This window comes from Xenopus laevis, chromosome 2S, assembly GCF_017654675.1.
Source record: "Xenopus laevis strain J_2021 chromosome 2S, Xenopus_laevis_v10.1, whole genome shotgun sequence".
Classification (NCBI taxonomy): Eukaryota; Metazoa; Chordata; class Amphibia; order Anura; family Pipidae; genus Xenopus; species Xenopus laevis.
In genome coordinates, this window is record NC_054374.1 from 104,965,038 (window position 1) to 104,989,479 (window position 24,442).

A 24,442-nucleotide genomic window follows, 5' to 3' on the forward strand; every position below is an offset into this window, starting at 1 on the left:
ATCAAATATTTTGTATTGTTAATGAAATAATCAAGTTTATTTTCATAGTCATTCAGCATCTGTTTCTTTTCATTTTGTCTTAACAGGGGGTAGATCCAATATATTTTTTAGAGGGGCTCCTTTTTCTAAGTAGCTTCCACATACAAATACCTCTGCTTGTTGCAGATTGGTTTACTCAGAGTCTTGAGTATTAGTAAATTAGCACCTAAAATCAAACCCCCAACTCCTCTATAAAGAGAGAGGGATGCTGAGAGGGAAGTGAAGAGTGAAGTGTAACTTGATTATTTCATAAACGGGACAGAATTTTTTAATTCATTCTATGGGGTATATTTATCAAATATTGGAGTTAGAGATCACTACAGTCCTCTAGAGTGAGATCCTGATACTCTCTATTCATTTCTTTTGGATTTTTAAAAAAGTATTTATCAATGGGTGAAAGTAAAAATTCATCACCTTTCAAAATCCCATAGAAATGAATGGAGAGTGGCAGAATTTCACTCTAGCAGACTGTGGCGATCTATAACTTAACTGTTTGATACATATACCCCTATGTCTTATTTCAGTATGATGCAGCTTATGTTACATTTTCATTTTTGTGATGGTTCTCCTTTTAGCATAAAACTGAAGAGCTTATAAGTTTACAGCCACATTATATTAAGACGTATTTGCAACAAGTTATATTTTATGTATAATTTAATTTTCAAACCAAAATATTGCAATAGTGAGAGATTCTCACTGACCACGTAAATAAAGAAAATGGTATTTGAGAGAAACCATTAGTAACAGAGAATTCTTTCATTTCATTCACTTCAATTTATCAGCGGGGAAAAATGCACTCTGTGGAACTGAAAAACAATGACACTCGGCTTAATGAGGTAAGAAACAATCTCCACAAAATTGGATGCCTTGAAAAAATATGTAAGCATTTTTCAATATCATATGATGTGGGTGGTGAACTGTGTTAAAGACATGACAGTCACTGAAACTATTTTGTTGGTCAGCAAAATATATCAGAAGCTTTAGCTAAAAGTAGGAGTAATTATTTCTTGTGATACAAACTACACTGTGGTATTTGGTCAGCCCAGAATTTCTATTATCACTTTTCTCCTTATGTCAGAGCTAAAAAAAAAACTTTAAATCAACTGATAAACATTTCTATGTTCTAATAAAGTTTGGTAAAATTAAGTATAGTCATGATAACCAAAGTCTGGTTGTTTGTTGTTGGTTGTTTCTTTACTTATTGTCCATAACGCATACAGTACGTGTCATGATAAACAAATAGGGGCTATGAATTGTACATAGAAAAGTATAGTGAGTATCTTTTTTAAAATCTGTTCTAAATGAAGGATCTATTCCAGAGACAGGTACTACGCTATTTAGATATCTTCAGTTTCACAGTAATAAAACAGCTGTTGCATCTTAGGGATAAGCAGTGTAGGCATTGGATTTAGTTTTTAGTGACATATAATATTTGCTACTTAGATTAATTTAGCAGTCAGTATTGGAATTACCAATAACATTTTAAATGTTCTGAAATTTGAAAATATTTCATTTAAATCACTATTTCAGAATGAAACTCTGGGGGGGAGTTAACATGGGGATTTTGTAGGTCTGAAATGATACAGTCATTTCATTTGTTGGGGCATTAAAGATCCTTTATCCTATCCACATTTTGGCCTCCTGTGTTATAGAACAGGGCTCACCCAACCTGAACTTTTTTTAATAGCACAGCAGTTACTGGCTCTGCATGAAGACAAAAATAGGGGTTATGCATTGACAGTGGCTAAGCTTGGTACCTATTATTGGTACAGTGGATTTGTAACAATGAAATGAGGATTTGATTTGGTTCATATGTGTTACTTGATTGGTAGAAAAGAAAGGTTTTGCTCAGTCCAGCACGTCTGAGGTTTTATCAGTGGAGGGGTTAACGCTAGGCTCTAACGGAACTTTGCCATTCATCAAAATTAAATATATAATAGCGATCCACCCCAAAGCTATATATCTGACTCACCCATCGAGACTTGATTATTTCATAAATGATACTGAGTTTTGAATTGATTATACAGTATATAGAAATTTTCTTTCTTCCACAGACAAATATATCTTCTCCTCTACCCTTGTACTTACCCCAGAGCAATAATTGAGAATTTATTTTTACTTGCTGCACAATGAAAAGCAATGAAAGAAAGCCAGGGTTATGGGGCTAAAAGCAAAATGATGGATCCAATCTAAGCAATACGTGAAACAATTTACTTCAGTTAGAAGCAACCAATATTTATTGTCCTAATTTATTTTTATTCATTTAAATCATTTTTTAGCACCATAAATTAAATTCCTATCAATAGGTATAGATCATTTCTCAGATGAAAGTGTCAGAAAGTATTACATTGTAATGTATTCACCACAACCCAACAACACTGACACTAACCTAGATCAATTACTGGTAGACACGAATCTCCCACAATTGTCACCCGAGGAAGCCAAATTCCTAGAGTAACGAAAAGCTGAAAAAGATAGTCATCACAAGCCTTCCAACTAATAAAACTCCTGGCTCAGACGGCTTAACAGCAGCCTGGTATAAATTGCTGGCCAATGAAATATCCCCCAAACTCGTAGACACATTCTCTCATGCTTTCCTGAAGGGAGAACTCCCCTCCAAATGTTACAATGTGATAATTATACTGATACTCAAAGAAGGGAAGGACCCGTATTCATGTGAATCCTATAGACCTATAACGCTGATCAACACTGATGCTAAAATACTTGCTAAACTACTGGCGAACAGGTTAATTAAGGTTATTACATGACTTATTCAACCGGCTTTATACCTCATAAAACTACGTACATTAATTTGAGATGTTTGTTTATGCACATTCAACTAGTCAAACAACATCAATCCAACGGGGTGGTTGCCTCGCTAGATATAACAAAGGCTTTTGACTCGGTCAGTTGGCCATAACTCTGACAGACACTTGAGGTTTGGGTTTGGCCCGAACTTTATCACGTGGATTAAACTGTTATATAAAAAACCCACCGCACAAATCTGGATTAACAATACTCCTTCAGTGATATTTGACTCTGGGAGAGGAACTAGACAGGGATGCCCCCTGTTGCCGCTTTTATTTGCCATAGCCATTTAACCACTGGCAACAATTCTGAGACAAACCCCCTTGGTTAAAGGTATATCAATTGGTAATGTAGAAGAAAAAGTGGCTTTATATGCAGATGATGTGTTACTTTTCCTGGCAGACTCTGGTCCCTCACTATGGGCTGCCTTGGAGGTTCTTGAAAAGTTTGGGGTACTAAATGGACTATGGATTAATAAGAACAAATCAATCTTATTTCCCCTGGGGAACCTGGTTGCCATGGAAGGGACCTCGACACTCACCCTGGTAACTAGATTTCGCTACCTGGGTATTATTGTTACGGCAGATATCTTCTTATATGTAACTGAGAATTTGGAGCCTATCCTAGCAAGGTTTAAAACTGCAACTCCACACTGGACTAAACTGCCACTAACTATGTGGGGTAGAGTCAATGTATTCAAAACGCTGTATCTACCTAGATTTTTATACCTTCCATGGAACTCACCACTCTATATCACTATAGCGAGCTAATCTCCTTCATATGGGCCAACAAAGCCGCAAGAATGTCATGGTCTACCCTAACTGCCCCTAAGGACAAAGGAGGGCTCGTCCTACCCCATTTGCAACATTACTACTTTGCCTCCCAACTATCCTACATACATAACTGGTTTAACCCAGATGGCAGTAACTCCTTAACAGACGTTCATGCCACAATTCTGGGATCACTAGAGGCCATATGTAACTCACCCTACAGGCGGTATGGGATATACCCCGATTGCCAGGAGTAATTACTACCCCAATTTAATATGGACAAGGCTACAAGCCAAAGTAAGTACCCCATTACCATTAAGTATCAATCAAATCTCCACTCTGGAGAAACTCCAACTTGCCTCACATGAAAATTTTTAATATTGGCCACAAATGGGAATTAGACATATTGAAGACCTGCTGGTAGAGGGTAATCTGGTCTCCCTAGAGCAATTAAAAGTCAAATTGAATTGTCAAGATATACAACAATTTAAATACTTTCAGCTGAGACATGCCTTTTATGCACAATGCGGTTCATTCCAAACCCTCCCCATTCAATAAAGCCAAACAAAAATGCATGTCATTGATTCCCTCTTTAGAGGAGGATCAATGGGAAGAGGTCACAGATAATTTGTACCCCTGCCTAATATCACTTAGGGACAGAATGGTTCAATTTAATATGATTCATCACATTTAAATTACATCTCTGAGGCTCAAAGCTATGGGTAGATCAGAGGGAGCCAAATGTGTGAAATGTGGTAGGGGAGAAGCTGACTTCCTACACCTGATATGGAACTGCCCTAGAGTAGCAGCGTACTTGTCAGAAGTCATCCAATACACTAATATATTCCTATCCTTTCCTGGAATCAAGTCCCGGTGACTTGTTTATTGGGTATTATAGACGAGGCAGTGCCCCTACAAAAATCACTATTTTGTTCTATGCAAAGAAGTTGGTTATAATGAAGTGGATGCACCCCAACCCCCCTACACTACAGCAATGGATTGACTTCATAAATGGTACATTGCCTTTAATCAAACTGACATAATGCTAGGGGAACGCCCCGTAAATTTGATGAAATATGGGAACCTTGGTTAGATATCAACCCCCAAACATCACTACCAGATGACTGAGCTCTAGGTTGACCATGAAGGATATGCTGATAACTGGTAAATAAGTTGTATGCTCATTTATGTTTTGCAACTGTCACTAAGGGGCCCATTCACTAAGTTCGAGTGAAGGAATAGAAGAAAAAATACTTCGAGTTTCGAAGTGTTTTTTTGGCTACTTCGACCATCGAATGGGCTACTTCGACCTTCGACTATGACTTCGACTTCGAATCGAAGGATTCAAACTAAAAATCGCTCGACTATTCGACCATTCGATAGTCTAAATACTGTCTCTTCGAAGGATAATCCTTTGGTCGATGGATTAAAATCCTTCGAATCGTTTGATTCGAAGTATTTAATCGTTCGATCGAACGATTATTCCTTCGATCGAACGAATTGCGCAAAATCCTTCGACTTCGATATTCAAAGTCGAAGGATTTTAATTCGCCAGTCGAATATTGAGGGTTAATTAACCCTCGATATTCGACCCTTAATACATCTGCCCCAAAATATACGTAATAATTTGTAAACAGCAGTCATGTAAGTGCCAAGCCTGTTGGTTTGCTTTATTTGTGTTTTTGTTTGTCTTGTTTTGAAAATGCAAACTAAGAACCTTTAAAAAAATATATATACTATATACTGACATTGAAATATCCACAAACCCTATACTACTGTAGGGTTGCCACCTTTCCGGATTTCAAAGTCAGGTTTTTGGAAATTCCAAATGCTGCCCCCGACATCACTGGCCCGCCCCTACGTCAATATCCTGCCCCCTGCCCATTTTTGCAAAAAAAAAAAAGTGTCAAAACTATACTGCAATGTGATTTAATTTAGTATTCTATTTTAAGAAATAATTTCTCTTTCATTACTTATGTGTGTTTTTCTCTGTAAGAAGACCATATGTATTTTGTACTTGATAGGGCTCAATTACTAATGCAGATGCTAAGTGCAAAAATGCTTGTGGCAAAGTCACCATCTATTATTACTCACAATTTACATTTTTGCAGAACTCCAGTAACAAAAAAAGCTTCCAATCGTATGTCAGTGCCAATGAACGCACAAATTATTATCCATGTTATTAAATTGTGTGTAAAGGGCTGGTGGAGAAAACACACACCTGTGCTGATGAGCAAAATCATCCAGTTAAAAATTTGCAACCATGAATTTTAACCACAGATATGTATCAGCTGAACATTTACCCATAAGCACTGCAATGGTTAGGCTGAAAGGAGAAAAGCTTAGGAGTCAAAATAAGAGCAGACCGCTACAGCAGAGTTTTTATGGGAACCAGCAGTGTCATCTCTTCATTGGCTGTCAGACTGGAGGACATGTTCAGTTCAATCTGAGTTAAGAAGAACTGAGCATGCTCAATAGCCATCAACCAAAGTAAATTCACAAGGGAGGGGGCCAAGTAGGTTAGAAGAGGAGAAGGAATCCTAAATGATTAAGTGAATGTTTCAGCCTTACTATTAACCTTTGAGCAAATGAAGAGGAAGGTATTTAATTATTTTATAAGGGTTGTTCACTGATTACATTATTTTTGTGTGGGGGGTTTACATGTCTTTTAAACCCACATAAAAACACAATATGTGTATTATCACCTGCCAAAGTCTACAGGGGGGGTTAAGCAGTGTGTTTCTCATTGAGTCAGTATGTGAATGTTTATACTGCTGTTTGGAAACTTTGCCAGCTTTGCTTGTGGCAACATATGGCTTGTCTGTGTGGTGGGAATACTTACTGAAAGGTCTAAAGAAAGACAACACAGAAATAGAGAAATAAATGCAGCTGAGCTGCACCAAGAGGGGATCCACCTGTAACAGTGATAATATTATAACACATAATTATTGCTATCCATTTTATCAACTGTAATTACTAGGCATTTGACGTACCCATGCAAAAATGCATTATCTACTATATGTCATGCTTTAATGAAAGTAACAAAATGCAATTCATGTACTCATTGATCTAGGAAATTGGAACCCTCTGTATTTGTTAGAGAATTTGCTAGAGCATTTTTGCTTCACAATATTTATAAACAATGCATTGTTCTATTTTTTTTTTATTGTTGCTTAGATGAACTTAAGAAATCTAATAGGGATTGTCTTAATCGACAATCAACCCTCTGTTGTATTTAGTCATTGATTGCTCCTTTTTATCTGATGAAAGGGTGCAGGCTTTGCCAAAGAGATGCAATAGGATCCATATATATTAGGCATGGGCAGCTTATGAGTACCTAGATATTTTTGAGCTACTATTCCCAGAATAAGACCAACTACCAAAAGCACCTCCTGCTCTATAAAAATATAAGACTGGGGAAATCACACATTCAATTTATTGATGGGAAAAATCTGTCCCTTTTTGCTGAAAAATTTGCGAAAAAGCAAAAAATTTGTGAAACGCATTGAAGTCAATGGGCTTAAAAATAATTTTGATGCACGACAATTTTGACACGAGGGACAATTTTTATACGCGTGACTATCTTGACCAAATGCATTCAAGTCAATGGGAGAAATTTACTAAATGGCGAAGTGGCTAAGTGACATAATTTCGGCACTTTGCCGATTTACTAACAGTCGATGGCGTAATTACGCCAGCGAAGGAGATGTAGTCTAACGCCAGGCGAATTCTCTCTCTGGCAAAAGAGCGTTACTACGCAAATTCACTAAGTTTTTGATTTTACTTACTGTTACCTCTATCGCTAGACTTGCCTTCACCACCTCAGACCAGGCGAAGTGCAATGGAGTAAATAAGACTTGCCTGAAATTTTGTTGAAAAATTTTCTAAGTCCCAAAATATGCTTACGTCTTTTCTATTTTACAGGGTGATAGGCTGAAAAAGATCTAAAAAATTTTTGGGGGGTACCCTCCTTCCCCCCTACATTTGATAATATATGGCACCTAAACTATACTGTGGGCACATGTGTAGGGCATTATAACAATTTTATTAAGGTTCCCTGGCCTTGTGTAGTGTAATGTATTTGCTGCAGCATATACGGCCAATGTACTGTAACTTCACATTGTCTTCAAATTAGCCAACGCTAGCATAACTTTGAACTGCTGATCGTATTTTCGCTAGCGCAACTTCGCAAGCGTTTGGTACCCTGTCCGCAACTTTGGATCTTTGTGAATTAGCGTTGTCCAGGCGAATTTACGTCTGGCAAAGTGTTGCGATGTGCGCTAAGCCATTGCTGGTGAATTTTCGCAGGTAAGTAAATTTGTCCCAATGGCCTTCCAAGCCTGGTGAATTTATTCTACCGTCACTTATCCAATTATTTAATCAAGTAGCTTTCTTTGATTACCAATTTTTTTTTTAATGCACAGGATGAGGGCTGGCACTGACATTTTGTGGTAGTGTGTAGATATCTTGTATTTATTTTTTTCTGTGCTCAGTGCTTTTGATCTTTGCAGCAAGCATCACTGTATAGATTGAAGAGAAACTAGAAAACCAACATTAGATTCTACTATGCTTAGAAAGTAAAGGGTTTTTGGTGGTGTCAATGCTGTCAGTTTTTGGGAATGTCAAATACTGACTTTTTCTTAACCTTGTTACTCTCTTTGGCATATTTCAGAGTTTACTTTCCAAGAACACAAATTTTCTGTGTTTATTTCCTTTTACTTGAAACAATGATTTCTATGTTCTGCTGTATATTCTACCACTTTTTGAAGTGTCTGAGACTTCCATGGACAGAAAGGGAATGTATAATAAAACTACAGCTCCACTGTGCATCCAAGCTGGCAAAGCAGTTATAGAGGCACAGTTATTCATGCACTCATTAAGTGATAACAAAATATTCTCAAAGTAATTGCTTACAGCTCAAAGTTAGACACATTCAAAATTTCTGGGACTTTAGATCTCTGGGGGAAAGCACCGAAAGCACAGGTGATTTTTTTTTTTTTTTTTAAAAACATGTCTTTTTATAGCTTTTTTATGTTTTATTTAAATTTATAATTATAGCTTCAAATTTAAAAACTAGCTACACAACGTACTTTATTATTTCTGGCAGCTATATTCATATATGACTTGATCCGCTCCCTGGCTGTAGGTTTGGAGCTAGGCAGCCAAACCTATTGTTTCTACAGGTGAGTTTCTACATGTTTACATCTAAGGGATTATTGTTATCTTCTTCTTGATATTTGGCTGTGAACTTAATCAGTAACCCAAAAAATAAAATTTACATTTTTATACAATACTGTACTCCATATACTGAGAAATATATAGTTAAAACTAATGCTAATAGATATAAAATCATTTAATTTATTCAATGTTAATGTTAGAATGTACAGAGCTCTCTTTTGTAAGAAATTGTCTCTGGGCACCTATGATGCTTTTATTAAGGTATTTAAGCTAGGATAATTAAGACAGACAGTTTAAAGAAATTAGTAAAAATGTTCAAGCTGTATTATTAAAGATGAAAGTAAGCAGTCTAGGCGATACAATACATAGTAGGCTTATGGCATGTTTTACAGTCAGTTTTTTTCATAATTGTAAAATGCAACCCCTAGGGAACAGACACCATATTTTGGGAGGAAGACAAATCACTCAGTAGAACATAACACATCTGTTATATATTTTGGAAATTATTATGCCTAACATATACAGTATTTATTTATTAGCTTAGCATAAAAGGATAGCCACATTTCTTAATGGGCTCCAAACAGAGATCAGCAAACAATTTGGCAATCTGCAATTTTGATTTTTTCTTTGCCTACAGAGCAATTTACAGTTGGTAGATGAAAAACAGCTCTCTGATGTTGTGCTGATCCAGAGAATTCATGGAGGTCACAAAGTACATCAAATTTGGCTTTATTCAAGCACACATTGTGATGTTAGAAGGCAGTAATTGTGCACTACAAACTTACAAAATTCATGCCTTACACCGGCATTTCCTCAGAGCTCTGGTAGATAAAAAAATCTTCACAAAAGTTACTGAGCATGGAATAAATCCCTGATGTTGCTGCAGCCTTTATATATTATAGACAGCACTTTTTATATTTGCTATATGCGGTGAGTAGTGATACAACGGTGTGCAAAAAAATGTATATGGATAGGTTGAACAAACAGAAAAACAAAGATAGGAAAGCAAGGGAGAAACACAAAGAGAAAGGGTTTTTGCTTTTCTGAGAACTTACACATTTATAGTAACCACTTCATTTTTTGCATACTTACAGCACAAGACATATAAGAGGATGTTGAGATAGATGGTCATTCAAACAACATGCACTTCAAAGAGCTCATTTAGCATGACCCTCTGGAGAAGTGCAAGAGCACACCCTTTATTAATCATACAGAGATCACTTCTGCTTAGGCTCTGACCACATGCAAGTTAGAGAATGCTTATGTGCCTGCCTCCACCCTTCCTTCATAAATACAGCATTGTTGATTACAGGCAACGCTGTATTCATGTGGTCGGCTGCAGGTCTCTGTGCTCTGAAATGAAGCACAGAAGCCTCTGACAATTCTTTTACCCTTTCTGCAAAGGGCAGAAGAACAATTGTGCTAGTTTTTTTTCCTTTTAATAATATGTGAATAATATAATAGTTCTTCCATGTTTGTGGGGTTTATATTGTAAATTATGCAGCCACCAAATCATTTGAGGGTTCTTTATACATCTTAAATTGTACACCTTTACCTTTAATCACCCCATCTTTTCTTTTACCACAGGTATTAACATTATTTGACACTCTCTACTGTACCACTGTATACCAATGGAGTGCACCTCCAATGATTTATTGTAAAAATATAAAATTGCAGATATTGCCCTTATCATAGCCTACAGTATGTTTTGCTGGGAAAAGGGAATGGACACGTTTTACATTTGTCATTCTCCACCATGGTTTACAAATAATGAAATGTATATAAGGAACCTTAAATAACCTGTTGCCTCATAAAGTTCATGGAACTACAGTATATTATAAAGTGTTTAATGGCTACATTGACCACATTTTTAATAACTGAAGTCAATAATTACATTAATAACATCATGGGGGTTATGTATTAAAGTCCAAATGCCAAAAACCTTAAAAAATTATTATTTTTTTTTAACTATGAAATCCAAATTTTTAGTGAAAAAAACCTCTAATTTTGCGGGATTTATTTTACCCCGATGATGGAAAAAATCAGAATCCGGCATTGCAGACCTGCAGGGGTTGCATATAAGTCAATGGGAGAAGTACCGAAGATATGACTATGAAGCTTTGTCTATGAAGATTTCCATTCATCCAGGTCATGGTATATCTAGTATAAGTAACAACTGGACTTGCTGTGTAATCATTGAAGGCATTTCACTATCATCTGAGCAGCTTCTTCAGTTCAACTGACTGGTGTAGGAAGTCCTCAGCATATAACTCTTGAAACCAATCACAATGGCAACAGTAACTCTTCAGAGAGGTGACATTATGGTTTCAGAACACTTCACACATCCATTCATGCAACTCTCACAAGTAACACCTGTTTCTAGAAGTTGCATAATACCATGGCAATCCTATCACAGTAACTAGAGTAGGTATGATTAAGCCTCCAATTTCTTCACTTTATTGCTGTAAGATTCAGTAGGTGTCTGTGTTACACCCCATGTGCATAATTCAAGGAAAAATATAGAATCAATACAGCTCCAGGCAGTAATTTTCAACTGCAATGTGTTTTATTCAGCAGTGCAGGCACACTACATGTTTCGGGCGGAGCCCTTTATCAAGTGTCACTTGATAAAGGGCTCCGCCCGAAACATGTAGTGTGCCTGCACTGCTGAATAAAACACATTGCAGTTGAAAATTACTGCCTGGAGCTGCATTGATTCTATATTTTTCATTGACCTATCACAGTAACCCCACAGAATCACAACTCTGTGAGTTTCAGAGCTACAGTTAGTTGCTATTGTGTTTAGAATAGTGGAAGAGTTTATATGGAAATAAGGATTTCCCACACCAGTCAGTTGAACTGAAGAAGCTGCTCGGATGAGTAGTGAAAGTCTTCAATGATTACACAGCAAGTCCCAAAGATATTATGATCTTGTGCTGGGTTTTGTGCAATAATCTGAAGATTTAGTGGTTTTCGTGCGGAAAATACGAAAAGTTTGTACGGATTTGGTTGGAGTAATTTTCAGAAAATAATGTGATAAATTTGAACTTTGATAAATGGGCCTCCCCATGTTTAATAGTAGTGTTTGTCATTATTTAAGTGAACTTTATAAAGAAAATACTTATTTTGATCTTATATAATCTTTTATATTTTGTGTTCATATTCTGACTTATATTAGCTCAGACACAGCAAAAATAACATACTAGACACTTATCTTGTGAAGATGGATTTCCATGAAATCCTTTTTCTGTAGTGGTTGAATGTAGAATGTTTCATTGATCCAGGTCTTCAAATTTGTCACAGGAGCTCCCCATCTTGGATTTTGTTAGGAGTGTCAGTGATACGCACATGCTCAGTGTCGTCTGGGCAGCTGTTGAGATGCTACGATTAGGTTGTTCCACATTATCAAGCAGCAAATGAGGTTTATACACAGGGCTGATTATTATATTCTGATGCTAATTGTTCTGGTTTCAAAGCTGTCATGTACTAATTATCAGCCTTATATTGTGACATGTATATACAGTATATTGTGTGTCAATCTTGATGCTCAGGTAACTAAAAGCAGCATAGAGCAGTAAATCAGCAACAAAGTAAATAGGCAGCTACTGTGGTCATCTTTGGAGACACAGATCTTCACTGCAAAGGGGGGGGGGGCTTTGCATAACATACAACATCTCTCCCTTACTTCTTTAGATAAGCTTTAGTTTACCATTCATCAAAAATAAAGCCAGATCTGGGTTGGGTGTGTTGTACTGTACTTCACCCTACCATAGAGAACTTAATAGTTGCCTGGGGTATATAAAGGGACCTGGTGGAACTTTAATTGCATGGGAGGCATTTACTTAGTTAAGGATCAGTTTTTTGGGGGGAAGTATATGGCAAACTACAGTAAATACTATGTTATTTTGCCAGGTTGACATCACTCTATTTTCAAGCACATTTATCCTCATAAGCGTGAATTGTATCCAAATAACAATGTCCATATCCAAATAAGTTACAGTGGAATGATTTATTGAGAATATAAACATTGTAATCCATATGCCAAGGCTTTCTCAGTGACTAGAACCAATGACATTAAACTTTAACATGTATATTGCAGCAGAAATATAAAAACGTAATCTCCATATAGCATTCCCAGCTAATCCATTTCTCATGGATGAATAGTTTCCCATTCCTCTCTGAGAGTTCCAAATAATTGTAAAAAATATCCTGCAGTGCAGAGGAGCTGTTTTAGTGCTCATGGCTAGCCAACCCTCTAAAAGAAACAGAGGCAGATATGACAAATACATTAACAAATTGTCTGGATATTCTGTTGGCCTCTTTGTATCTAATGATCAAGGGCTGCAACAATTCGAACATGCTTTTTCTAATCGTTCATCTGGGATATAATGGTTAAAAACATTTTGGGGCCAATTCACCAGGCTCAAGTGAAGGATTCGAAGTAAAAAAACTTCAAATTTCGAAGTGTTTTTTGGGCTACTTCGACCATCGAATGGACTACTTCGACTTCGAATCGAAGGATTCGAACTAAAAATCGTTTGACTATTCGACCATTCGATACTCAAAGTACTGTCTCTTTAAGAAAAAACTTCGACCCCCTAGTTCGCCACCTAAAAGCTACCGAACCCAATGTTAGCCTATGGGGAAGGTCCCCATAGGCTTGGCTAAGTTTTTTTGGTCGAAGGATAATCCTTCGAATGTTGGATTAAAATCCTTCGAATCGTTCGTTCGATGGATTATTCCTTCGATCGTTCAATCAAACTTTTTGCGCAAAATGCTTCGACTTCGATATTCGAAGTCGAAGGATTTCATTCCCCAGTTGATTATTGAGGGTTAATTAACCCTCGATATTCGACCCTTGATGCATCGACCCCTTAACGTGTAGTTTTACTCACTAAAACCAACTTATACGCTTTATTAAAATTGTTATGAAAATTGCCATATGGTTTAGACTAAATAAACAGTGACAGATTTACCTATTATTTGTGAAATTCAAAGTTGCCACTGCTGAACTTTTGTCTGAATAAGAAAATATTAGAGCCTGTAGTGATGGGCGAATCTGAACCATTTGATTTTGCCAAAAATTTGCAACAACGCCAGAAAATTTGCCAAACTCATTGAAGTCAATGGCTGTTTTTTCACATAAAAATGTTTTAAACTGTGCAAATTTTTTTTAAACCATGTGACATTTTGTTACTCTCCACTAGAATCTATGGGCAGTTTTTCTCTGCGAAACGTGGTCACATATTTTGCTCATCCCTAGAGGTGACAACAGCTCAGAGTGTATTTCTTACAGAAAGGTTGCCTCTACTTGGCAATGTATGGAACTGCCATGCTATTGGCATGCCAGTCTGATGTTTTGGGCCCTCTCCTTGTACCTGCACCACTTTCTTTTCCATTAAATGCAGCACCACATTTTTTAACCTAGATAAATATTCTCCCACTTCCCCTGAGAACCAAAAATTAGCTCCAGCAGAGGTGCAATTTTTGGATAAGAAAAACGGGGCTTGTCCTACAGGTTTTAGAACAAATGTTATCTATTTGAATAGGTACTGACCTCACTAAGAACAGAACCGAATGTTGAGATTACAATCATGAATTTTCTACAGTATATAACTGTATAGTTGTATATGTATTTTCTATGTATTTATATCTGATATTTTTTGTATCCTCTTTTTATATGACGTGCGTTTTGGAAAAAAACAAAATTGCTTTTGAAAGGCTAAATTTGCGTGCTTGTATTTTATTTATATTCAGCATGCCATTCTCTATCACTTTATAAATATGGAATAGTTATATTTTGCAGAAACTGACATGCTAGTAGGATGTAATAAAGCTTAGTTTCAATATATTAAATTGAGACTGAATTTCATTGATTTTAAATATTTTCATATTGAAGCAAGGTATTTACTGAAAGTGTAGTGTGTATCTAACCAAAATATATTTTACTGTAAATTGTTTACATAATGTCCAAGTTTTGGCCTACACTACTTGCATACTTTATTTAATATTACATACTGCCAGAAGGCATTTCAATATAATAAAACAACCAATTATTAAAGAATAAAGTTATTTTAACAATTTAGTTTATATTTATTCAGAACTATACAGTTGCATTGGTACCAAACACATTTAAGAAAGAATAAGAATATGATTTCAGTTGTAGAAATATGTTTTAAAACAGCAAACAGGCATATATTGATGGAGGGCGAAAAATAGAATTATGGTAAAAGCAATAGACAGTTCATTGAGCAGTCTTGTGCAGTAGCATGGAATAGCATTCACTCATGGTTATGAATGCAGGCTGAATCTGTATCCAGGAAACAGACACAAAGTCAGGGAAGGAGACAAACTGAGGCAGCGTTAGTACACAAGCAAGAGGTCAGGGCAGGCAACTGGCAGTGGCAACATTAGTACACAAGCCACATTTCATGGCAGGCAGCTGGCAGATTCAGTACATGAGCAAAAGGTCAAGGCAAGTGACATACAGAGACAGAATCCTGTAGAGAGGCCAAAAGTCATAACCAGGAAACCTGTAGAGGAATAGAGCCAATGCAGGGAATTGGTAACCTTTCTTTCTATAAAAATGGAGGTTGTATTTTTTTTAATTGTGTCTTATTGCCTTTTGTTTCTATGATGACCAGGGAAGGGAGTGGCCCTCTGAAACACTGACAACCCATTTAGTGATCATAATAAATGGGGTAAGCTTCCCTTTGCAGCACATATGATTTGGCTCCTATTTTCTGTATGACTAGATTGTGCATGGTACGAAACCAAAAAGCAACAAGTGTCTAACGGCATGAAAAGCATGCACAGAAGAGATTTGGGAAGCCCTCTGTTACAGGTACACAGATTGTGTTTCATAAAATGTTTTTATTTCTATAAGAAGAATGCATGTGAATAATAGATCAAATAAATAGATTTTGAGGGATATGGACAAGATTCAGAATACAGAGCGAAATATTAATCCTCTTTTCAAATGTTCCAAACTGACTTTTAACAAAGCCAACTTTACAAAACAATATTGAAATTTAAAGAAGCTGTCTATCTACTTGTTTGAAACATAGTTACTAAAACTGATACAATGACAACACAAATTTTTGAATTTTGAACAGTATAGGTTTGATATAATACAGAGGTCATAGTCCATGTCATCAGTGCATTGTAACATAAATATTTATGGTTATTTTAATTCAGCCAGGCATAATCGCTACACTTTAATTCTCATGATTTATTCATGCACCGGACTGAGAATCAGAAACAGGAAATTCATGAACTAAAAACTTTTAAAAAAGTGAATTTATACAAAAAAAAAAACTATTACATTTAAAATATGTACTGCTTGCTTTCTCAGTTTCCCTGGCAAACAATGTACTTGTAAACTTATGTTTGCGAGAAATTTGTGAGCTTTAATTTGGTCATTATACATAATTGTCATGCACAAAATAGCAAAACAAAAATGTTCTCTAATAAAACATACTTTTATTAGAGAATTGGCTTTTAAATATTCAGTAGAATTATTCAATTTAAATATTCAGGAGAAGTAGCCAGTGTTGCTTACGGCAGATATGTAATTATTCCATAAAATATAAGTTTAATGCCACACATTATTTATCCATTATTAAAGAGTGATTTTTACCAAAGGCATACAAATGCTCAGGAAATGTTTTTACCTGTGATTTATGAGTTGAGGTTTACTTATTGTCAGTAGATTTGCAGAATAAATATAAATACCCTGAATGTGCATGAGCTAAATATAATTTCTGGATAATTTGTCTCTAGACTCACTTACTGTAACACAAGGTGCACATTAGCCCTACAAATTATTTTATCAATAAGGTTTAAATATAAATAAATTTGTTTTTTTACTTTGAAATGCACTTAACTTCCTTTTAATAACATCCATATTATTTTTTTAATTTAATACAAAAATTATGCTCTAAGGCAGTGGTCCCCAACCAGTGGCTCATGAGCAACATGTTGCTCTCTGACCCCTTGGATGTTGCTCCCAGTGGCCTCAAAGCAGGTGCTTATTTTTGAATTCCAGTATTGGTGGTAATTTATGGTTGCCTAAAACAGCTGTACTGCCAAACAGTACCTCCTATAGGCACCTCCAGGAACATATCTCATGCTTGTGTTTCTCCCCAATTCCTTTTACATCTGAATGTTGCTCACAGGTAAAAAGGGTTGGGGACCCCTGCTCTTAGGCAATTTAAAGTTTTAAAAAGTTGGGAGCTATGAGAAGCCAAAGGAGGAGGGGAAAGCAGCAGCAAAAAACATCTCTAAAAAGGGCACTGCTTGAAGAAAAATGACTTGAAACTAATATTAGGGTGCAGGAGTATTCCAGAATTAGGATGCTATTGTGGAAAAAATCTCCCTCACATACTGTTAGAAGGAAACTGGAGAATAGGAGCTCAAGAGCAAAACTCAGAGAATGTGTTGAGACCCAATGACAGACTTGTATGGAAGGCTTCATATGTTAGTCCCTGTAGCAATACTTTATTAGGGAGATGTAATAAAAGTTGGTAATGGAAAAAGAATTCACAATGCGAAAATGTATGCCTTTGGGCAAAAAAATTTCCTATGCGTGAATTTAATATAGCTTTTGCGAACACGGAAACTGTTTAGAGACCACTTTCAACAGTGGAAAAAAGATTGCAAATTTAGTTTGCGCCAATTTGCGATGGATGTAATAAAATGTCTTACTGAAAAAGTTGTAAAGCTTACTCCAAAAGATTATGCCACTTTTAAACACGTCTTACAAGTTTGCAATGTGTAATTAAAAATCACAATGCAATAACAGTCTAAGCCAGAATATTACATTGCAAAATGCAAATTATTATTCCTATTTATGCTAATTGTTTTTCTGTTTGCGACTTTTATTACATGTGCAAAATTTAATGGAAAAATTCTAAGCACCTAAGCAGTTTTTGTCTCTTTTTATGTATATATTAAAATGTTGTTTTACAGCTTCTATTTTTTAACTTCTTGCTTGTTTGTGTCACTAAAGTAGAACAAATATTTTTTTTAAAAGCGTTAGGCCCCCTCCCCCAAACTGAACCATTTTGGAACCCCATTATGGATCCTGTTTTATTCTCGCTTTTAACATTGTCTCCGTTTAATAAATCACAAGGTTTTTTTTCTATGAAAAAATGGTGTTTTGCCCTTTAAAAGTTTGACCAGAAAAAAACTGATTTTACTAAATAAGCCCCTAAATGTATTTTGCTACAAAGTAGTCGTTGCAACAAAAATGTCGCACATAGGGGTATATTTATCAAAAAGTGAAGTTAGAGATCGCCACAGTCCTCTTGAGTGAAATTCTGCCACTCTCCATTCATTTCTATGGGATATTAAAAGGTGTATTTATCAAAGGATGAACTTTCACCCATTGATAAAAATTCTATAGAAATGAATGGAGAGTGGCGGAATTTCACTCTAGAGGACTGTGGTGATCTCTAACTTCACTCTTTGATAAATATACCCCATAGCCTTCAGTGTGTTTGGCAAATCTTTTAGGGGCAGATGTATCAAGGGTCGAATTTCAAGGGGATAAATCCCTCAAAATTCGACTGGGGAATAGAATCAAATAGGCAATCCCGGCGAATAGTCGAATGGGCGAATATTCGCCCGGCGAATAGTCGCACGATCGAATATTCGATCGAAGGATTTTCATTCGATCGAATGATCGATCAAATGCCTTTTTATTCGATCAAAAACTTAGAAAACAAGCCTATGGGGCTTTTAAAGCAATTCGGTAGGTTTTAGGTGGCTATGTCGGCAGTCGAAGTATTTTTAAAAGAGACAGTACTTCGACTATCGAATGGGCCAATAGTCGCAGCGTTTTTGCACTCGATCTATTCGAATCATTCTATTCAGGCGAATTTACGCCAATTCAATAGTAGAGGAGCACAAAAAACGACTCGAAATTCGAGTATTTTTCCTTCTATTCCTTCACTCGAACTTAGTGAATGGGCCCCTTACTGTTTTGCAAATTTTCTTGTAGATTCCAAAATGTTTCTGCAAAGTGAAACGGGACAGATTCGCTCATCACTAGTACAACAGAGTTTTATAAATACACCATTTACTCAAAAGTTCATGGTATGTCAAATTTACTAAGCGGCGAAAATTCGCCAGCGGTGGCTTCACAGCCATCGCAACACTTTGCCAGTCAAAAATTCGCTCTGACAACTCTAATTTACTAAAATGCGAAGTTGCGTCCAGGGCGCTGAACTCTGGTGAATTTTCACTAGCGTTACTTTGATAATCAAAGTGAAGATGAGCTAAGCATTCAATTATGCCTAGCGCAACTTTGTTAGAGGTCTTCGCTCAGGCTAATTTGCATACAGCAGGAAATTATAAAGTTGAATGGACGTATATGTTGCAGCAAATACATTACATTACACAAGTCCAGGGAACCTTAATAAAGTAAATAGAGTTGTTATAATGCCCTACACATGAGCCCACTGTATAATTTATGTTACATATGTTAGAAAATGTATGGGGGAACCTGGTTACCCAAAAGAAAATTTAAGGACTTTTGCAGGCTATCATTCTGAAAAAAGGAAGCCAGCATTTTTTGGGACTAAGAACTTTTTCCACTAAAAATATTATGTAAGTAACAGAAGATTGAGGAAGCTCCAATGCACTCTAATGCACATCGCCTGGTCTGAGCTGGCGAAGGCATGTCTGGCGAAAGAGGTAACGTTCAGTAAATTCTTAGTGAATTTTCGGAGTAACATCCATTCGCCAGAGCAAAAATTCGCCTGGTAACAGAGTGCGAATGATAGCGTCTGTCTCTTTCGCTCTTTCGTCTCTTTTCGTGAAGTTATGCTGCAACCGTTAGTAATTCAGCGAAGTGCCTGAAAGCAGTAACGCTGGTGAATTATCGCCAGCGTTAGTCACTTCGACCTTTAGTAAATCTGCCCCCAAGTGGGAATCACACACACTCTCTCCTAATAATATTAGCTATAATGGGCATAAGGACCCTCTAGGATCACCACCACTGTTTTAGTACAGGTTTTAGGAAAACCTGTGCAAACAATGTAATCTTTTTTTTACTACAGGAAAATGCTTTTGATACTCTAATACAAAGGCAACAAGTAAACATGGCTTATATGCAGTTGTTCTCTCCTGCAGAATTGTTCTCTCCTGCAGATGGATAAAACAGTCACCTCTTAATGTACTGTATATTAGAAGTCTACTGCATTCTGGAACATCTTCTAGTGAATGTAAAGTGAAGCTAACTGATTATTCAGACGGAGTATAATGTTTTTGAATGGTGCAGTTTGCGGTCTATAGTAAATTAAAAAAATGTATAAAATGTATCTTTTATAAATCATAGCATCTTTTTACACAAAACCAAAAGGTTCTCTTAATACTCTGCTTCCTCTGCTTTTTTAATGTACTGAAAGTATTTTAAATATTGGGTGATATTAAACTGTTTAAAATAAAATGGTATACATTGCTTTGCTAAATTATCAATCTGATTGTTTGGGAAAACATAACCTTCCTTCAAAGTGCATCTTGTAAACATCAAATACTGATAATTTTGTTATTGGAATACATTTGATAAACATCTGTGGTGCTTAGAATCTATGGATACTTGTTTTAATTGTATTACAGTGTTTAACCTACAGTGTCTATTTCTATTAGTTTTCCTAACTAAATATGATGGATATATCCCCTCTATTGCAGACAGCATTGGGATGTTGCAATTTTGCTGGCCTTCACTGTCCATGGATGTCATGCAGCACATTCATTACAGTCTCCACATGAACTATCAGTAAGCATAGAAGAACTTAGTGAAATAGAGCCAAATAGGAACCCACTGAGGTCTATGTATATGTGTTGTCTGTGAGTTCAAAGATCCAAGTCTCCAGGGTCGGACTGGGACAGAGGGACGCAGGGAAAAAAACTCCCTTTTTCGGTAGGTTGCAGCAAAAACAAACTGCGTGCACATGCGCGCACATACTCAGCATGGTGCCGCAACAGCATGCAACAGCTGCTGTGGGGCGAGAGGGGCCCTGGGACAGCAGCCCTGGTGGGCCCTGAGACCCTGCAAGCCTCTCATGGCCTCTGCTTCTATGTACCAATATGCACAGTTGAAGAGGTTAGTTCTAATATACACCAATCTCTTAAAGAGCAGCGGAAGTATGCAGTAGATCAGTGATCCCCAACCAGTGGCTCACAGGCAACATGTTGCTCACCAACCCCTTGGATGTTGCTGACAATTTTTTGCAGTGGAATATAAAATGCAATGCTGATCAACTTTCTAATATATATTAGTTACAAATTTTAAATGGAGTAAATTTGCAAAGTAATTTGTTATTAAAGGCAGTATTTGTCTGACTGTTTATATTCTTTGTACTCCTGTCTCAAAAATATTGCAAAACACCTAGTTAAAGCTGATCAATAAACCTAGAAGATTCCTGGACTAACTCTTGTTACATTAATTTAACCAGAAAACAAAGAGGGATAAATGAATTCTTTTTTCAGTATAAATTACATTTACAAATAACTTAAATAAACAAAAATACATTGTTCTATATTTTGATGGATGTACATTATATTGTAATGCTGTTCAGAACTATATTTTTCCTTCATTGTGCAAAAATCAGCTGTTGAGTGGAGAACCCATTAACTTTTAATATGTTGTAAATGGTTAATTCTAAGCAACTTTTCATTTAGCCTTTATTTTTTCTTCTTGATAGTTTTTTAATTATTTGCCGTCTTCTTCTGACTCTTTCAACTAAAAAGAATGCTCTGTAAGGTGACAAATTTATAGTTATTGCTACTTTTTATTACTTACCTTTCTATTCAGATCCCCTCCTATTATTATTCCAGTCTTCTTATTCAAATCAATGGTTGCTAAGGTAATGTGGACCCTAGTTGAAATTGCAAACTGAAGAGCTGCTGAATACAAAGTTAAATAACTCAAAAAATTTTTGCAAATTTTTGTGTACTTTGACTAGGGAATATTCCAAATTTGATTTGAATTTGAAAAAAAATTGTAAATTCGAATATAAAAATTTATCATGTACTGTCTCTTTAAAAATTTGACTTTGATCATTCACCATCTAAAACCTGCCAAATGGCCGTTTGCCTCCTAGAACCTATTTGGAGTCAATTGGTGGACTTTTTTTTTTTTTTTTGGAAAACTTTGAATCAAATTTGAATTCGATCTAAAACGGACATATTCAGCCAAAAAAACCTTAGATTTTTTGATACATTTGGATTGGTCTTTTTTAATTCGAATTTCAAAGTTATGGGAGTTCAAAAAAACTCCCATTACTTCGAAAAATTCAACCCTTGATAAATCTGCCCCTAATAGTTAGCATACTTGTAGCCATTTCTGTAAACATTCATAATATAGTAAGTTAGGTTGAAAAAAGACACACGTCCATGAAGTTCAACCTTTTAACTTTTTTTTAACCTGCCTGCTAGTTGATCCAGATCCATCAAACTATTAACACATAATACATATTAAAAACCTAAAGTAAAACAAAAGAGAGAGTGATGCTCCTATCTTTCTGTCCAAAAAAATGTAATCCTCTTTTAAGAAATCAGTTGAGTTATATGCTGTTTTTACAGTTCACAATTAGCTATTAATTTGTATATGTTCTCTTTATCTAAACAGGAATACCAAATAGATATATTTTTTGCTCAGACATGGACTGACAGTCGACTCAGGTTCAACAGCACTATGAAAATCTTAACTCTAAATAGCAATATGGTCGGATTAATCTGGATCCCTGATACCATTTTTCGGAATTCTAAAACAGCAGAAGCTCATTGGATTACAACCCCCAATCAACTTCTTAGGATATGGAATGATGGGAAAATTTTGTATACATTAAGGTATGTCATTGCAGCACTAAGGTTATACCTTTGAGTTGCCTGTATTTGCCCTATTATCTTGTTGTATGTATTTCACAGTTAAATGAATGACTTGTTAATGAAAATACCCATGTAAAAATTTCCCTGTGTTTTATATATAGTGATGGGCGAATCTGTGCTGTTTAGCTTCGCCAAAAAAATCTTGAAATTACTGAAAAATTTGCGAAACTACGAAAAACTAGCGCAACCCATTTAAGACGATGAGCGTCAAAATGATTTTAACGCACGTAAATTTTTATATGCGCGACTATTTTGTCCAAATGCATTTAAATCAATGGCGACCATTTTTTTGATGCACGGGTTTTCGCCGCAGTTTTATGAATGCATTCTCTGGCGGTGAACGCGGAAATGCCCCGCAAAATCGTGCCTGCCAAATTAATTCACCCATCACTATTTATATATTATTCATTTTTTTAAGCTTGTAATTGTATTTACAAATTTACAGTTTCAGTTACAGTGAGATTTGAAACTTTATTGAGCACTTGCCTAAAAAGGAGAAGAAGTATTCTATGATACCATATGCATTGATCTTATAAAACACATACAGGTACCCATTATCCAGAATTATCTCAAATTACAGTAAGGCCATATCTCATAAACTCCATTATAATCAAATAATCCAAATTTTTAAACAATAATTTCCTTTTTCTCTGTAATAATAACACAGTATTTTGTACTTGATGCAAACTAAGGTATAGTTAATTCTTATTGGAAGAAAAATCAGCCTATTGGCTTTACTTAATGTTTTTCTAGTATACTTAAGGTATGAAGATCCAAATTACAGAAAGATCTGTTATCCAGAAAAAATCTGGAGCATTCTGGATAACAGGTCCCATACCTTTATAAGCATCTTATTTTTAATACACCACACAATCATTAACATACTACTGACACTTTCCTAAAATTTATAACAAAAAGCAAATGTGGTTATTTATTTAAAGGGGAGGTTCAACTTTCAGCTAATGGTATACTGTATATACGGCTAAATCTAAGCAACTTTTTAACTGGCCTTCATTTTTCCTATTTTTTTTGATGTATTTGATTTCTTTTTACCACTGTTTCCAGCTTTCAAATGGGATCACTGACCGCATCTAAAAAACAAATTCTCTGTAAGGCTAAAAATTTATTGGTATTGTTACTTTTTATTACTCAGTTAGGCAGCTCTAACTGCAGCAGGAAGAATTGATTGAGTAAAAAAGCTGATGTAACCAAGTCTGTAAGTATTTGTGCCTGACGAGAGTGTATCCTAAAATGACATTTTATTTAGGATTATCCAGTCGCACACAGTTATAGGATAAAATTTTTGATATGAAACATAACAGCAGTGGTATAAAGGTGGTACCTTTATTAACAAAGATGATAATCACAGCAAACTTTCAGAACAATTCTGTTCCTTCTTCAATATTATTAGAACTGTATATTTTTTATGATAGAGTTATTTAGATGAAGAAATGTTTTTAATGGGATAAATTTTTACCTGCAATGTTTAGGGTCATAGTTTACCTTTAACAACTAATAGTCTAACGCCTTTTTTCTAGTGATACTGGCAAAATCTCTATAACAGTTTTAAGAGGTTATGCAATAAAAGGTGCAGAATTTTCTACAGGTCTAGTCACCTAAACTAACCACTCAGCAGGTAGCCATTACTGGTTGCCTGTTTAAAAGAAAACACTTAATGGCCCATTTACTAAAAATGTAATTGAGATTTCTTGAATTCTTGAAAAATGTGAGGTTTTCCTACATTCCTTCAA

The 24,442-nt window shown here is 35.8% G+C and overlaps 1 protein-coding gene across 1 annotated transcript in view; it reads left to right on the forward strand.

Annotated features, from left to right (window-relative positions):
- LOC108709725 (gamma-aminobutyric acid receptor subunit gamma-3) overlaps nt 1-24,442 on the forward strand; it is a 317,353-nt gene that overhangs the window by 186,662 nt on the left and 106,249 nt on the right. Inside the window, exon 4 of the mRNA XM_018249809.2 lies at nt 22,432-22,652. Within this exon, the coding sequence (XP_018105298.2) occupies nt 22,432-22,652 (221 nt within the window). The remainder of the gene's footprint in view (nt 1-22,431; nt 22,653-24,442) is intronic.